At 37.1% G+C, this 18,987-nt stretch overlaps 1 protein-coding gene across 1 annotated transcript in view; it reads left to right on the top strand.

Annotated features, from left to right (window-relative positions):
* Positions 1-18,987, top strand: part of LOC111148008 (neurexin 1) — a 1,160,981-nt gene that overhangs the window by 506,537 nt on the left and 635,457 nt on the right. Inside the window, 2 exon segments of the mRNA XM_022504343.1 lie at positions 1,642-2,080; positions 16,791-17,174. Of these exon segments, the coding sequence (XP_022360051.1) occupies positions 1,642-2,080; positions 16,791-17,174 (823 nt within the window).

Genomic DNA, 18,987 nt, shown 5'->3' with positions numbered 1-18,987 from the left:
AAACACCAGGACTATAGTGAAAAGATGTGACTTCTTTGCTTGGCACAAATCAGCTATAAAATACCAATTATATGTGTGTGCTTAATTTCTAAGCATCTCCTTAAAATGAATTAGTTTACATTATTTCTGTCTCTACCAGATGATGAAGAGATGATATTTATTATCATGTAGTTTGATGTAGTTGGTATTTATTGAAAATCTCACGGTGTGCCTGGAATTGGATTGATTGCCTTTATGTAGATTCTCTCACTTACATTCATTTTCTTTAATAATTACAACCATCCTGTAACGTGTTATCTCCCTAAAAGGGAAAAAAAAAAAAATAAGGCTTGGAGAGATCATGCATTTAGGCAATGCTAGCACTGGAATTTGAACTCAGAAAGTCTTATACTAGAGCCTACACTCTTAATCACTGAAAAATAACAGTATTCATTAACAAGTCATATCATGAAATTTATTAGCTACGCTGTTGGCTTAGTTAGGTTTTGCCATAGGTTTGCTGTATTGACCAGTTAACTTTATAGTACTTTATAACACTAATCAGACACAGGCTGTCTTTTTTTTCCCCTATTGTATAAATATAAATGAATTTCGAACCTCTCAGGGTTGGCTGCTATGAACTTTGAATGACTTCTTAAAATATTTTAGATAGTTCTCTGGACATAGATAGCTAATTTATTCTTAAGTCAGTATGAAATATGTATTTTGGAAATGTAACTATGCATGGTAGGCATTTTATAGAGGCAGGGTATGGATCTCTCTTTATCTTTATGTCAGAATGGCTTCAAGTTTTTTAAGGTGATGTGATAGCAGATACACAATATTGGGAGCCCTGCCAGTGGATTTGTCCAGCGTGCCGTTTGGAGTCCAAAAAGCCATAGGATTATGAACAAGCAGTCAGAACCACCTAGCCACTTTGGATGAAGTGCCTTGGGAAATGAGAGTACGGGACAAACTTTGTTCCTCATTTGTATACTTTAAAGTAAAATGGAACACAAGTAATACAGGTTGAATGGATTTAGAGCCAACATTGTTCCAAAGTTACCCATCATTACTCAAACAGTTGTTAATGTAGGCCATGGGGAAAAGAGAGCTTCTGCATTTTAGTTGTATTTTATGATTTTTCTGAGAAAATTCTGGATGTTTTCTATCTCAACCTGTGATTATCTTACAAAGTTTATACCCATTGTGGCTATATAGGCCATAGACCAGATCCTATATTTTAGGGAACTGTTATACAAAATATCTAATTTCAAATACTTTAGTAGTGGGAAAATGAAAATACCTTTACATTTAACAAAGTATAATAACCAACAACAAAAGCAAATATGTAAGTTTGAGTTTATACATGCTTGAAATAACGAAAACGGTAATCAGATACATTCAAATTATTTGGGACATCTACAACCAGTGTGGATATGTGTACAGATATTATTTGAGTGAAATTAGGTTGGAATGGTTACTGTTTAATGAGCTGATACTTGAATTTTATTTGGCTGCAAAAGCTATCTTATATATCAAAATGCGCTAAACATTGTGTTACTTGTGTTGCAAACATGTGTTGCAAGTCACATGAACTGAAGACAAGTTCTAAATATTAAAATATGGGCCTGATTTCTTACTGCTATCCTCTGCCCACAGGTTGTATATAAAAATAATGATGTAAGACTGGAATTATCTCGACTTGCCAAGCAAGGAGACCCTAAGATGAAGATACACGGAGTGGTGGCATTTAAATGTGAGAATGTTGCAACTTTGGACCCAATCACCTTTGAAACCCCAGAGTCTTTCATCTCTTTGCCTAAATGGAATGCAAAGAAAACGGGCTCCATATCATTTGATTTCCGCACAACAGAGCCAAATGGCCTCATTTTATTTAGCCATGGCAAACCAAGACACCAAAAAGACGCCAAGCACCCTCAGATGATAAAGGTTGATTTCTTTGCTATTGAGATGCTAGATGGCCATCTCTACCTCCTCCTGGACATGGGATCAGGTACAATAAAAATCAAAGCCCTACAGAAGAAGGTGAATGATGGAGAATGGTATCATGTGGACTTCCAAAGAGATGGACGGTCAGGTAATTTATCATTTTTTCTATACTCTTTACTTGCCAGAACACTCCTTTCATCCCTCACCAAGGGAAATAAAACCCAGAAGTACTGAAGATTTACTGCATTTCTGTCTTTAGGGTAAAAGAAATTCTTTGTTATTATTTCTGTTTCACATCATATACAAATCAGAAGGAGCTAATTAATCATTATAGTTGGGCATAAAAAACTCCAAATGCTCAAATGGCTTCTGGAATCACTTCTTAAATGAACATTTATTGGATAATCAAGTGCCAAATCTTGCAAGACTTTTTATCTTGAATTTGCAAGTGACAAAATTCAGGGTTCTTGTATTCTCAATTATTGCTTCTATCATTGAATGTTTGGAGGTGCCTGGAGTGGCAAATACAAAATATGAAAAAAAGAAAATTCAACAATCCACATAGAAAATCCTTAGTTTCATTTTTAATCCTTAGTTTAATTTTTATACAAGTTGGATCTGTGGTATCAAAAACACTTTAATCAATGCCATAGGATTTCACAAACATGGGCACAACTCTGTTGACTTCCGAATAGCTTCCGTTTCTAATGAAAGATGTTTTGAACTGAACCAATAAGAATTCTTTCCTCTTCCTTTTGCTATGCTTTTTATCCTAGGGATGTGTGTGTGTGTGTGTGTGTGTGTGTACGCCTGTGTTGTGTATGTGTGTACATGCATGTGATTGGGGAAAGGAGGGGACATTGTAGGCAAGGCCTGAAGAAATAATATTTACTTACTTTGAAATTTGAGAATGGATTAGGAGGCTTAAGGAATTGACTAGCATTAGGTTTGTAGAGGCAAAGGTTACCCAGGCAGAGGAAATAGCATTTGTAGAAATGAAGGACATGAGAGAGAGAGAAGAAGACAAAGAGGGAGAAAGAGTGGAAGAGAGAAGCAACTTATTTTAGGTATATAACTATATACTATGTCTTTTTTACTTTCTTCATGTTGTGCTCCCACACTCTCACTTACAAATAAAAATTAGCTTCTTATAATAGAAGACAGCTGAATTTAGACCTAACTACTCTCCTTCCTTTCCTCCCCAAACTTCCTTATTTACTTACATACCATACCATGCACTCTGGATTTTCCACTAAATATCAGTGTTGGCCAAGGCATCTTTTGTGGGTCTGAATTTCTTCCTTCATAAAACATATTGGAAAGAACCCAGTATTGACTGGCTCCAGACTTGATTAAGGGGTATCAACAGTAATGGGATCTAGGATTCTACATTTTTGCAAAGCTTTCCAGCTGATGATCAATGCAGACCAGAGAACACTTAGTGTCTCTTTCAGATCCAGTCATCTGTGATCACCATCCTATTTTTGGAAAGTCGTGCTGTAGTCCTGAAGTGAGTGCTCCTTTCATAGACCCCCTTGTCACTTGTGTCCTCCCAGCATCCCTCAGCAGAACTGTGTCCTGTTTAACTTTTAGTCATGCCTTGTTTTCCTGCTTATCAATCAAAAATATTGTGATTGACATCCTACAATTTTTTTTTCTTTTTGCCCAACAAAATAGAAAAATGGAACAAATGGGAATTTAGAGGGAGCCAGAGGTGAGGGCAGAAAATTGAAGGAAGGTCAGAACCCATTGCTCTGGGGGCACCTGGGTGGCTCAGTGGGTTAAGCCTCTGCCTTCAGCTCAGGTCATGATCTCAGGGTCCTGGGATCAAGCCCCACATCCGGTTCTCTGCTCAGCAGAGAGCCTGCTTCCCCCTCTCTCTCTGCCTGCCTCTCTGCCTACTTGTGATCTCTCTCTCTCTCTCTGTCAAATAAATAAATAAAATCTTTAAAAAAAAAAAAAAAAAAAGAACCCATTGCTCTGGTCCTCAGACTCTCAGAGACGATTTCAGATTCATCCCTTCCTGGAAACTGTGGTCTCCCTCCCTCCGTTCTTTCATTTCCCTGAAATCTTCCACAGGGAAGATTAGTTGCCATTCTGTGCTATCTATAATTTTATCAGTTCTGTTATCTTAGATGACTGAGTGTAGACAACATTTTTTTTGCCTGCTGCATTATTCATTATCCATTAGAAATTAGATTCCTCTTTTTTTTCTGATTTAAGCTGAGAAGTGTACGTTGAGGGGAAAACAAAAATATAGCAATAGAGCACTTCCCTTTCACTTCCTCCAGCCTGTTTGTACCAGAGTTAGCAGTCAATTGGCTACTTAGGCACTTCCAAACAGAAGTCTAAAAAAGAAGAATGGAGGGGCGCCTGGGTGGCTCAGTGGGTTAAAGCCTCTGCCTGGCTCAGGTCATGATCCCAGGGTCCTAGGATTAAGCCCAGCATCCAGGCTCTCTGCTCAGCAGGGAGCCTGCTTCCCCCCATCTCTCTCTGCCTGCCTCTCTGCCTACTTATGATCGCTATCTGTCAAATAGATAAATAAAATCTTAAAAAAAAAAAAAAGAATGGAGCATGGACTTATGCTTTGAATAGTAACTTCTGGATGATATAGTTTGGTTTAAAATGCCCCTAGAATTAAATTTTTAAATTACTCTCACGTATGTGTACGTAGATGTTAGATTTCCTAAAAAAAAATTTTTTTTTAAAGATTTTATTTATTTATTTGACAGAGAAATCACAAGTAGGCAGAGAGGCCGGCAGAGAGAGAGGAGGAAGCAGGCTCCCCGCCGAGCAGAGAGCCCGATGTCGGGCTCGATCCCAGGACTCTGAGATCATGACCCGAGCCGAAGGCAGCGGCTCAACCCACTGAGCCACCCAGGCGCCCCTAAAAATTTATTTTTATTTGTTAATTTATTGAGAGACATAGAAATAATAAGCACAAGCCAGGGAAAGGGCAAGGGAGAGAATCTCAAGCAGACTCCACACTCAAACCAATGTACAAATTGATCTCACTACCCTTAGGTCATGACCCGAGTTGAGTCAAGTGTTGGCTCCTTAACTAAACCACCCAGTCTTCATAATAATTTAAAACATAACTGATTAGATTAAGTGGACTTTTAAAAAAGATTTTATTTATTTATCTGATAGGAGGGATCAGGAGTGGGGGCAGAAAACAGAGGGAGAGGGAGAAGCAGACTCCCCACTGAGCAGGGAGTCCGATTCAGGTCTCGAAGTGGGGCTCGATGCAGGACTCGATCCCAGGACCCTGAGATCATGACCTGAGCTAAAGGCAGACACTTAACCAGCTGAGCGACCCAGATGCCCCATTAAGTGGACATCTTTTGGAAGTTCAGAGGAGCAAAGTTGCCATACTTCAGATCAGTTGTATTTCATTCACCTAGAAATGAGGTATTTTTTTAACCGTATGAAGAAATAGATGGTTAATGTTAAAACTTTAATAAATACAAACAATGTCTAACAGAAAACAAAACCAGCCATTACTCATTTGATAGTGGTAATTTATTCTAGTCTTAAGTGTTGATGTGGTCTAATTAGATTCCCAAGTTCCTTGGATGACCTATTACAATAAGAATTGGATAAATGCCTTAATCCTCAGGCCGAATAAAATCCACTTTTTTTCTCTTTAAGTTCTTTAATTCTCCAAAATTGCCAATAGTACCCTTTTTGTACCCTCATTGGAAAAGGTCAAAAGCAGAGAATATTTGTGTTAAAGCTCAATGCTGGATGGTAAAATGAGAGGGATGCCTTCAGACAGTATAATTTACCTTAAGAAAATAAGACATGAGATTTTTGTCGGAATCCAAAGGAAAGATTAAGTTAGTATGCTCAGTGATATGAAGCTAGTAAGGTACTTTTATGCAATTACAATTTCAGATTAGTGAATTGAGACAAACAGTGTAAAAACCAAAGCTTATTCACTGCACCAAGTTCTGCCCTTTACTAAATTGAAAGAAAAGAGAGCTCATTTTATGTTGGCCTAGCTCAAGGGAATTTAATGTAATGTTAATAACTACAGCTGTTAATATTTTATATATAGTATTTTAATTAAGTTCTATATTTGCACACTACATTGGTTTGGTATAAAGCAGCCTTTTAAAAATTGAATGAATAGCTCTACTAGCTTCTTTTTTACTTAAAGGATATTTCTGAGTTAAGTCAGTGAAATACTTAGATTTATAGCTCGGTTAAAACTAAGAAACATAGAATTTTTTTTTTTTAAGATTTTATTTATTTGAAAGAGAGATCACAAGTAGGCAGAGAGGCAGGCAGAGAGAAAGGGGGAAGCAGGCTCCCCGCAGAGCAGGGAGCCCGATGTGGGGCTCAATGCGGGGCTCGATCCCAGGACCCGGAGATCATAACCTGAGCTGAAGGTAGAGGCTTAACCCACTGAGCCACCCAGGCGCTCCAGAAACATAGAATTTGAAGAAATAATTCATTTTATCCATTTTTCACACCAGTTATATTCAGAGGCTATATGAAAATTAGTCTTATTATAACATGGGAAAATGATACCTCTAAGACAAGAGGTCAGTGTGGGCTGCTTTCTGACTCATGGATGATGAAGGTTGCCTGGGATACTCTTCAGCTGAATGTTTAAAAATATTTGATGAGCTATTTTCTCTATTATTCAAGTAAAGGGAGCGTAGGGCTGGGTATTATTCTTCCTGCTATTGACCATACTAATTTAGTAGGAATAAAGCCATGGCCATTAATTTGATGCCAGTAACTAATGGTTACCTCCCTCTGTAGGGTTAAAATATTTGGTGGACAGACTAAATTTTTAATATTCTCTAAGCAGTCTACAAAAGAAATTTATGTATGGAAGGGGATATCTTATTTATGTTTTTACCTACAGGTCCTGGTACTTTCTTATGCAATAGAAGTTGTTTAATAAATATTTGGTACAAGGAAAAATAAAGAATAAAAATAGGTGAATGACTTAGTGCCAACCCACCCCTAATATTCTAAAACTAGCAGTAGTATCATCTTTACATTTGAAGAGTAATAGCACTCTTTTAGTTTTAATGCAACTTTTTTAGGAATTTACCTTACATCCTGAAAACCGTTTACACAATATAATACACAATATAAGATTACAGGTGCTGCCCTTTTTTATGAATACAAAGCCATCCTCCGGGCCCAGGTGTCCAAAAAAAAAAAAAAAAAAATCACAGTGAGGAAGTTACATAATTGTTAGAGAAACTATGGAACTGTGGTAAGCCTGACAAAAATGACAAGCTCTTAGAAGAACAGAACTGCTATCTTTGCTTGTTCGTGAGATCGCTATATCATTTAGCAAACATGTAGGTAGAAGGAAATTTAAGGGAAGGTGTTCACTTCTTTCTGAGGACTGAGATATGCAGTCACAGTAAGCATGTTAATGACGAGGAAGATTGTCACCTGCACTGCGTATCTTTCTGTCACTTTGCCCTTCAGTACTTTGTTCACTAAAAGATGGATATATGAGCCCCTTGTTTGGTGAGAAATACTGCCTTCAGATGAATTTCTAGAACCTCATTGTCAGCACAATTAATTGTATTGTGTTGTACCTCCCTTCTGTTCTGTGACCTGGGAAAGAGACATTGTATTTCCACTTTGCTACTGTTGGCCACAGTTGCTCTCTTGGTACAGTGTAGCTTCTTCCTTTGCCTGCTCAGTCAGTGACATGGGGCTTGGTAGGCTGAGCCATGAATGGCCTTTTCAGATCTGGGTTAGACTGGCAAAGGAGGAACCATACAAAGTGCAGGCATGATTTCCTGGTCAGAGTGTATGATCTGAGTGCTGCAAAAAGTGAGTATCTTCCGTGGATAGCTTAGCTACTTAACAGAGCAAAACCCCTAAGTTGCTGAGTTAATAAATATGATTGAGGAGGTTCATTACTCTGCAAACTTTGCAGGACTTAGAGTTGATGGCTCCTTACCAGCCACTCTTCCCTTTCCAGAGTTCTCCTTTCTGTGTCCTTTGCTCCCAAACTTAACACAAAATAACCGTGTCCAGGTATTTAGCTGAAGTGTGAATTGTAGTAAAATTAGGATGAGGTTAATGACTGTTTTCTTGGTGCGTGGATATTGTTTAAATTTGCATTAAACTCTTTGGCTCAGTCAAAAGTATCCTCTCAAGTATTTTTACAGCAAACTGCCAGTAATTTTTTTTTTTTTTTGCAAACCATCATTACACATTGAAATAAAAGAGAAAACTCATTATTATTGTCAAATTCTGCTTGTGTACAGCAGGGTACAGCAGATTGTATCGGTGGTTATTCATGGGTAAGCCTACATTTAACAGCTAAGAAACCATTGAGATTGAATTGAAATCATAGAGTTCCAGTTTAAGAACTAGAAATTACAGTGGGAAAGGCACAAGGCTCTCCCCAGAGCACATAATTAGAGGTTTATAGTAATCACGGTTTGATGTGAACAGCACTTTCTAGCTATCTATTACCAGCACTGATTTCTGTGTATACCATTCATGAATCACCACACTTAAACATTTCTACTTGAACAACCATTAGACAATTTCTCGGTTTAGGTCTTGATTTAAACTTGCCCTTTGACTATAAACATTCCTCCCATGCCTCTACCTACTAGCTCATTGCAAACACTGAAATAGTTTTAAGTAAATTTATAATATTGTTTTACATGCATGTCTCTAAACCTCTACACATCAGTGGGAAAACTGAAGCACTTTATCATTAAGTTATTAATTATTTGACTATCCCAATGACTAGATGGAGTCAATTTTGCATAAATTTGTTACATTAAATTTTATTAAACTTATCTTTATATTAATTTATTTTGAATATTTTTAACAAGAAAAGTCACCTATTTTCTTTCCCCCCAAGAAATATTTTCAGTTTTGCACATTTTCTTCCAGGTTCTGTTAACATGTATATATATATATAATTTATATAAAACATACGTACTTACCATTACTATATAATAAACATAATTCTTCATTACAAGTCTAATTATAGTAGATGGGTATAATTGACCAGTCATAGATATATGAGTATTCAGGTTCCTGTTACCAATTAAATTTCCCATCATAAGTGAATAAACATTTGGACTGTAAGCTGGCATCTCATCCTGGCAAAGCTACACAGGAATCATTCCATATCCTTTGACAGTTAATAGCTCATACAGAATTAATAACTTGGCATTCTTATTTTATACAGCAGACTTATGGGCTTGGTAAATCAGTCAGACCCTGAGAGATGGAACCTGCTCTCAGTCTACCAAATCTACTTTCTGGGCCTATCAGTTTATTTATTTATTTTTTAAAGATTATAATATATATTTGACAGAAAGAGACACAGTGAGAAAGGGAACATAAGCAGGGGGAGTGGGAGAGGGAGAAGAGGGCTTCCTGCTGAGCAGGACCCTGGGATCATGACCTGAGCCAAAGGCAGATGCTTAACAACTGAGCCACCCAGGTGCCCCTGGGCCTATCAGTTTAATGGGCAGACCTTGGACAAGGGTGTCAGTTGCACCCTGAGGTGACCACACTCAGCAGCATGACTCACATTGTGGAGTGCTGAGTAGGTATCTGTGTAAATTCCAAAAAATAGTATTTTAATTTTAATATTTTAATTATAAAATATACCACTTGGTTGATGTTTACAACTACCCAACATTGCATATGATAATCTTAAAAACTTGTACGCATACCTATTGCTATGAGTGTGTCTCTGTTTGTATATGTGCATATGCTTAACACACAGCATGTACGTAACATATAAATTTGCGCTATTGGTGAAAATGTTCCGGCATTTCAAAAAGTACATAAAAGAGTTTCTCCGTGCTACACACCTCCCTCACCAGTTCATTCCCTCCTTCACAGGTAACCACGTTTGCTTTTGCATTAATATAGCTATACATATATTTACACTTATAAAATAAATGTAGAGCTTTTATTTACATGAACATGACCATTCTTCAGCAATTATCGGTAATTTAAAAACCTACTAAAAATAAAAGCCATTATTTGTAGTGGCATCATGTATCCCTGAGTTTGAAGGTATCGGAATATACTTTCATTTCTCTGTTGATGGACATTCAACTTTTTGCTTTTAAAACATTTCACTATTTTAAACTAATTTATAAAGAAAATTTTCATGTTAGGTCTTTATGCATGTAGATCAGAATTTTTATAGGATAAATTCTGAGAACTGGAATCACTGGACAAATTGTATTTTTAATTTCAAAAGTTAATGACAGGTCTTTTTGCTAATAGGCCATTTCAATTTACACTTGTCCATAAAACATATGTCCTTTGCCCCCTCATTCTTCTCCCTTACAAGATATCATCAAACTTTTAATTTTTTCCAAGATTTATTTCTTCATATGCTTGTTTATTCCTGACATTCCTGGCTCAAGGGTGGATCCAAGGAAGGAGAAAACACATAGAAATAAGCAGAAAAAGGAATATTAAAATTTTATTTTTGTTTTTTTTTTAAATAAACGTTATTTCAGTCCCTATTATAAACCTACCATATGACATTGTGTTTTTAGAAGCTACCTGGGTGGCTCAGTGAGTTAAGCATATGCCTTTGGCTCATGTCATGATCCTGGGGTCCTGGGATCCTAGGATCAAGACCCTAGTCAGGATCCCTGCTCAACAGGGAATCTGCTTCTTCCTCTTCCTCTTCCCCAGCTTGTGCTCTCTCTCACTCTCTCTCTCAAATACAGAAATAAAATATTAAAAACAAAAAAGACGCAGAAAACTGAAAAGAAGAAATTATCCACTCATAATCCAAAATGAACATTGTTAATATTATGGTTCATTTTTTTGTTTGTTTTACTATTTTGTTGGAATTCTATATTTTGCATTTTGCATCATACTATATAATCAAGGTTTCATTCTACTTTCAGCATTTACATTATATCTTGTTACTGAGTTTAAATTATTAATAGAATATGCATTCCGGGGCACCTGGGTGAAAGGATTGGTTAAGTGTCCAACTTTTGGAGCTCAGGTCCTGATCTCCAGGTCATGAGATTGAGCTCCATGTCTGGGTCTACATCTGGTTCCACAGTCAGCATAGAATCTGTTTGAGATTCTCTCTCTCTCTCGCTTCTGTGCCTCTCCCCCCAACTCTCTCTCTCTCAAATAAATAAAATCTTTAAAAAAAAAGAATATGAATTTGACCAGTAAATTTTTAAGTTTTTGAAATCTAATTCTCTTCTGCAATGAAGAGACAAAACAGAATTATAGAAAAATAAAATACATTCTATAATTCTACAGAATTATAGAAAAATAAAATACATAAAATAAATATTAATTACTAACGTAATTAGTAATTAATAAAATTACTAATTTAGTAATTAGTAATTTAGTAATTTCAGGAAATTTTATTCAAAAAGGAACCTTACTGGGGCACCTGGGTGGCTCAGTGGGTTAAGCCGCTGCCTTCGGCTCAGGTCATGATCTCAGAGTCCTGGGATCGAGCCCTACATCGGGCTCTTTGCTCTCTAGGGGAGCCTGCTTCTTCCTCTCTCTCTGCCTGCCTCTCTGCCTGCTTGTGATCTCTCTGTCAAATAAATAAATAAAATCTTTAAAAAAAAAAAAAAAAGGAACCTTACTGACACCCAGTCAATTCCTTTATTTTTCCTAAGAGACACATTGAGACCTAGCGAATCCAATATTTGCCTCAGCTTGCCAGCTAGTTAGTTGCAAAAGCTAGAATATGGAAGCGGGTTTCCTCTGACCTGGCAAAAGCATTCTCATTATAACACAGTTTTCTAACTCCCATTTCCTGGTCACTTAAATTTTTGCAGTAATTATAATCAAATTACCTTATTTTAAATCTCCCTTTGCTCTATGCTTTCTCTCATCCTGAAAACTAATCTTCTGGAAATGGAAGGGTCAAGAAAAATTAGATTAAAAAAAAACAACAACAACAACACAAGAACGGAAACTAACAAGTTATAAATACCAGCAAAATAGGAAAGATGATTTCCATTTTTATAAACTAAGAACTGTTTTCAACAGCTTTTCCCCTTTAATGTATAATTTTACATAAAGCATGAATTCATTACTTATGCTTCATGAATACTCTTAAATAAGTATTACATTGTCTATTAGTCACCTTTGTTTTACCCTTTGTTTATGCAGTGAAAACGACTGGGGTTAAACATTAATATATGTTAGTGTGATTTCTGTGTTACAATTACAAAAGTCATATGTACAGAGATATATTTTTTACTTGAAATTTTATTTCTTTAAAAGCAAAATTACGGGGCGCCTGGGTGGCTCAGTGGTTTAAGCCTCTGCCTTCGGCTCGGGTCATGATCTCAGAGTCCTGGGATCGAGCCCCGCATCGGGCTCTCTGCTCAGCGGGGAGCCTGCTTCCTCCTCTCTCTGCCTGCCTCTCTGCCTGCTTGTGATCTCTCTGTCAAATAAATAAATAAAATCTTAAAAAAAAAAAAAAAAAAAAAAAAAGGTTTAAAAGCAAAATTACATAGGAAGGTGCTTTGGAGTCTTAAATATTGAGGCATGAAACACTGATCCAAATAAATCCCCAAATAGGACTACCATCTACAGATTTTTAACAGCTCAAATATAGCAATGTTTAAGTAAAATATTTAATTTGCCAAAGATTTTAAAGGTAATTTTAGTGAAAGAAGGTAAAATGTATGAAATAATCAAGCTATTCCACAGAGAATACATAAATAGTTGTAGCTCTTTGAATTAGATAGATGGATATATACCTATATATATCCATATATATATATATAGATATATACTAATAATATACCTAGATTTTTGTTTTCTCTTAAGAATTTATTTACATCTCATCCTAGCTCAAACTTTGGAAAATTCTTAATTTTTTTATTGATATATGCAGCTGTAGCAACTACTCAATTGTCTCTAATTATCAGAAACAAGGCTTAAGGATTCATCTCATATTTTCTTGGTAATCACTGCTTTTGTAACTTAATTATAATGAATAGGCACTTAGGACCTTAATATTGAAATTTCACTATCCTCATGTATATGTGTTAAATTGGTGTAAATGAATTCAATGATTCTGTGATGAGTCTTTTGCTTATGTGAATATGTCCTTTGATTCATATCAATAATAAGATCATTAAGGAATTTGGGATTCAAATCCCTGATCAGAAATGTGTACATCTCAGGACATTTGCACATGTCTAGGTTAAATACAGTATCAAAGAAGTATATCTAAATATAAATATAAGTCTGACTCAATAATATTTAGTTATTATTTAAGTATAGTTTTTATTTTGTGAATCTTCAGAATATAAAAGTGATTGTTTCCATTCCTGTTTAAATTAAATTTCCCTTTTTTTGCCATCTCTTTTACAAAGATATTCTAAAATATAAGAGCACATGGATTGGTAAAACTTGTAGAGAAGATGGCAGTTGCCTTTCAGTTATGATTGTCTCATTCTATTTGTTTGCAAAATATTTTTTAAAGATTTTTATTTATTTATTTGAGAGAGAGAGAGAGAGTGAGGGAGGGAGAGCATGGGAAGGGAGAAGGTCAGAGCGAGAAGCTGTCTCTCCACTGACCAGGGAGCTCCATGGGGAACTTGATCCTGGAACTGCAGGATAAGGACCTAAGCCAAAGGCAGTCGCTCAACCAACTGAGCCACCCAGGTGCCCTGCAAAATATTTTAATTAATGATATCTGACATATGCATATGCTCAACGTACCTCCTTACCTTGAATCCAGGGCTAAATTAAAGTTCTAGTTCTTCTTAGATTGTATTAGAGTTGAGGTTAGGATTGTATTGCTTTTGATTTCTCTCTAATCTTGCATTACTTCTTCCCATGAGAACTCTAAAACTATCTCTCAAAGGGACAAAGAGGAGCGATGGGAAAAATATCTTACCCTTTATGACAATAACCTCTCAGTCTATGGTTTTTGAACTATGGGTTACAGCCTGTTAATCAGTCCTGAAATCAATTTGGTGGGTCATGTCCAGCATATGTATTAATAAAATTACGTAAGTAAATAATATCAGAGTGCCTCAGCAGTAATAGAGCCAAATATTTTTCTGTTAAACTTTTGTTTAACCGTGTGTGTGGGTGTCTGTGTGTGTGCACTAGACAGTATAAAACCTGTGGATTAACTTAGGTGTTGTGATCAGAAAACTCTAGTCTAACTACAAAGTTATCGTGACTATCTCACTCTGGCCACAACAAACACATTCATAAAAGCATATTGGGGAATTTTCTTACAATGCTCTATTTAAACTAGGCCCCAACACACCATAAATAAAAATTAGGATACCCAGTCATTCTGTCCTCACTGTCAGACTGTTGATGGGTGACTGTGAAAGTCCTGGCCCCAGGGAGGACTCCATGACTTTGGAAACTAACTTAGTGTACTAAGCTGAGCAAACTCTTTGGGGGAGAGGAGAGCACCAGTGTGATCCCCCCACTGAATTCCTCATCTCAGGAACCCTCCAAGCACCTCTTAGCATGGACTTCCAGCACCACATGTTCACCAAGTGTTTTGTTTTATTTTGTTCTGTTTCTTCCTGAGCTGAATCAGGCTTTTCCATAAGTAAGAAGGCACATGGGAAAATTACATATATTTTAAAAACAAATCCCCACTCTTGTAAAACTTTGTCATTGTTCACTTCCTCTGTGTCTCCTAACAGTTGCCTCTCAGTATCATATATTCATTTCTAAGAAGCCTTTTGTAACTAATTAGAAAACAGGGTGTGGCACTTCTCACACTTTTGTCTTAAAAACAGAAATCACTGTGTTCATTCCATACTTTTGCTTAAAATGCATATAATATATATTATATACACATATATACATGTATGTGTGTATACATATATGTATATATATCTCCACCTTTCCTTTTGCCATGAATCCTCTTTCTCACCATTTTCTAACTTCCATTAGCTGATGCAGAGGACAGGGATCATCTTTTAACTCACTTCTTGAAGCATTTTAGACAGTTAAAAATGCTAGTAATGAAATTCTATTAGGAAGAGAAAATGACACCATTCTATCTCAAAATCATATATTTCATTTCCCCCAAATTATATTTTTTCATGTTTTTTTTCTAAGTAGGATTTTACAGTAACTGTATGTTCCTAAATGAGTTTTCTTCCAGACATTTGCACGAATGTGACCTGTAAAAGTGAATACATTGTCCTTTTGCCTTCTTGCTACGTCCCTCCAAAATCCCTGTTATGTTCCCCTCTTTGGAAGGCCAAAATAGCAATGCCTTTAAGTGTTTCTCTCCTGAGAGCTTTTTCTATTTCTTTCTGTGGAAGTCTAGAGAGACAAATATCCCCTTAGTGACTTGGCTGCCTGTGCAGTCTCTGTCAGTGGCGTTCGTGGCTTGCTCTCACGCAAAAACAGATCCATTACACTGCCCATCTTGAAAAGTACCCCTTCTGCTGGGCTTCAGAATGCTCCTGGGGACAGTGCAGAGGCCAGTGGCCCTGCATCCTTAGTTAGATGCACATTTGACATTCATTACAGCCTGTATTTTCACTTGGGGATGGACTTTAGGTATTCTGTGAAACTGCTAAAATGCATCTTCTACCTATCCTCTATTCACACTAGACTCTCCCCTTCTGTCGCTACCTTTGTACCCCAACTTCTGTCTCCTGGCCTCCCTTGTACATCTGTCCCCCAAATCCCTGAGGCCCTCTGTCAGCAGACATTTCTAAATCTACTTTCTTTCTTAATATTCTACCTATTCTGCTTTATGGTCTAGACCTGAAAAATAAATCTGGGACAATCTGGTAACATATAGTGAGATGTCATTCTTAGGTATATTATTTTCATTTTTACAATATCCTTCTGGAGACAACATTGGTGGAATTTTGAATAATCTGGTGATACATGATAGAAGTTTTAATCAAAAACTGCCTTCAGTCTTTCATTTTTTTCATTTAATGGATTCCACAAATATTTTTTCTGTGATTCTCAATTAATCCCATTTGAATGTCTACCTTTTCATCCTCTGCTTAAAACCAGGTTCCTGTATATTTGTAAACTAATAGAATTATTCTCCTCTTACATTTGGAGTGAGTGGGGAAAGACTTGTCAATTTAGATGACTAACTAGTTTGGATTAAAAATTTTTAAAAAGGAAACAGCCAGTTTGACTTGGTTCTTATGATGAATCATGATACACAACACTTATGCAGTGCTTATTATAAACCAGATGCTTTATTAATACCATTTTTTTAGCACTTAGAGCAACCTTGAGAGGTATGTCATATTACTAAACCCATATTATGGATGAATAGACCAAGACCATAGAGCTTATCAATAGATTGATACACTTAAGAGTGGTGAAGTCAAGTTTTGACATAGATAATCTGTCAAACTATTGTGTTCATTAAAAGCAATCGAGTCAGTTAAAGGTGGGTGCATGCAATCTTTTTTCTTCTTCTTCTTTCTTCTTTTTTTTTTTTTTTAGTTTGCAGATGTACACCAGCTTTGAATATGGGCACTCACCAACTGTGAATCTGACTTTAGTCCAAAGGGTAGTGTATCACGTCAACTTCTCCTTTCTTTTTCTTTCTTTCCTGACTGAACTGTTGGAGAGTGATATAGAATGGTGATTTCTCTTTCCTTCCGTCTTTTTTTTTTTTAAGTCTTTCTTTTTCTTTTCTTTATTTACCTGTTGAAGGCTGACAGAGACTCTCGGTTGGCCATCCACTTTGGTTTCGACTCCCCTGGGAAGGATAAGGCACCTGTGGAACAGAAAGAAGAATCAGAGCTGTCTGCCCGCAAGGAGCATCCCCTCAGGCAGACGAAAGGGAGAAGCGGTGATTTTCTGAGCACGTTGTACTCCGTAAAGACCTGTGTGTTCTCTTGTCTCTGCAACAGGTACCATTTCTGTCAACACACTGCGCACGCCCTACACGGCACCTGGCGAGAGTGAGATTCTGGACCTGGATGATGAGCTGTACCTGGGGGGCTTGCCGGAAAACAAGGCTGGCCTCGTCTTCCCCACCGAGGTGTGGACTGCTCTGCTCAACTACGGCTACGTGGGCTGCATTAGAGATTTGTTCATTGACGGCCAGAGCAAAGATATCCGGCAAATGGCTGAAATTCAAAGTACTGCTGGAGTGAAGCCCTCCTGTTCAAGGGAAACAGCAAAACCGTGCCTTAGCAACCCTTGTAAAAACAACGGCATGTGCAGGGATGGGTGGAACAGATATGTCTGTGATTGTTCCGGAACAGGCTACCTTGGCAGGTCCTGTGAGAGAGGTAGGATTCCAAAAACCAAGCAGTTGAATCCCCTGAGACGAAAAAGTGTATTAAATGTTGACCTCAGACCTTAAACTGACCGTGGAAGCATAATGCATGCTCTGAGAGGTAAACACCTACAGGCCAAGCAGCCTACTAATGAGTCGTACAGGATTTTCAGAGGCCCTGATTCTGGGAAGACACGGAGTTTGAAGTGTATAGCAGGAAGAAATATGTTAGTCTTTCAGATCCTCTAGAGTATGGGCTAAAGATGAGTAACTGACAGCAATGGCAGTCTCTTTTGCCCAGTTTTTAATTTCAGGACCCTAGAAAGTAAAGAAGCTATGAATTAGAGATATTTATGGAATCCAGCACTAATATCCATGGCCAGAAAAAGAGCATGTGAGGCCACTTCCCTAACACTGTGGAGTGAGACTAAAGTTAGTCTGCTCACTTCCCCTTGGTCTGCTTCTCCGAGTTTGAAATTTAGAAAGTAAGGTGACTTTCAATCATCTAATTTACACCTGCAGTTTCAGAAGTGCACCCTAATTTCAAAGATACTTACCTTTGCCTAGGACCTGAGTGATCACAGAAGATTTACCTCTGCTGTATTTACCTCTGTGGTATTAAGGCTCAGTGTGTCTGCGGGGCTTCTGAGCAGCTCCCTTCCTTTCTTCTCTAGTAGGAAGCACAGCTACATTTTTTTTTTTTTCTTTTCCTCTCCCATTAGAAGGAGAAGAATAAGGATAAAGGGAAGAATGAAGAGCAAAGACAAACCACTCTTTGTCTGCAGACTAAAGGGGGAACAGCAGAGGGACAAAGTCCTCCCATCGACCTAAGAGTATCAGATAAATGCTTTAGTCACTATACCCATTGCCACTCATTTTCAACAATGGAACAAAAAAATCAATATGGAAAACTTGATGAGTTGTTCCCTTGTCCTCTTAGGCTTCAAATAACTCTGCATTAGACATTTAGCCTGAAAGCTCCTGTTGTGTATTGTATAAACTATGTACATTTAGTTTTCTTTCCGCCTTTCCATCCTGAAATCGTTTAATTTGTTTAAGCTCATACTTCCTAGAGAACAAAAACAGTGATTTTCTAGACTCCAAAGTTGAGATGTGACTTTGGTTCTCTGTCTTAATGAAGAGATTCAGTTTATCAGTTCTATTATTAACATGAATCAATCTGAAAATAGTAATAAATAATTTAATAAACTAATAGTGATCTTAAATTACCAACCGAAATACTGTTACTGTTCTGCACTCTACAGTTAGATAGGTCAATAGATGGGTAAGTATATTAATCACCTAGATTCATTCATTCTCCTAGTACTAAATTGCAATTCCTATCCATTGTCATTAGAGGTTAGATATTTCTGTGTAGTTTCAAGTGTAAGGTGTATATTCTCTGTGAATTCCCTCTTCTCATTTCCTTCTCTAATTTCAGTTTATTTGTTTCATTGTATGGTCTTCAGAAACTGGCAAAAGGGGCCAACAGTAACCACCAAAAAGGCAACAAAGTTTGTAAGACATATTACAACTTAGACATAATGGGAGATTCGCAGGCCTGCATGATTTATTTAAGCTGTTGTTTTCTTCTTAATCACCCAGAGAGCTGCCAGTTACACTGATGCTTCCTGCTTAAGTGAAGCCAGAAAAGGCTATCACCGAACTGTCACACAGATTCCAAAAGCCTTCAGTTAAATATGTGTGGTGTACCACCCTGTGGCAAGATCCTGCTACTACATATGGCAGAAATAAAAATAGAAATTGTCAAGCTTCCTGAGCCAGAATGAGGGAAAGGGAATATTTTTATTTCACAATAATTAGAA

Source organism: Enhydra lutris, unplaced genomic scaffold, assembly GCF_002288905.1.
Source record: "Enhydra lutris kenyoni isolate GAN:26980312 unplaced genomic scaffold, ASM228890v2 scaffoldscaffold18, whole genome shotgun sequence".
In the NCBI taxonomy this organism is placed as follows: domain Eukaryota; kingdom Metazoa; phylum Chordata; class Mammalia; order Carnivora; family Mustelidae; genus Enhydra; species Enhydra lutris.
Note: the sequence above shows the minus strand (reverse complement) of the source record. Positions and strands in the feature narration are given on the sequence as shown.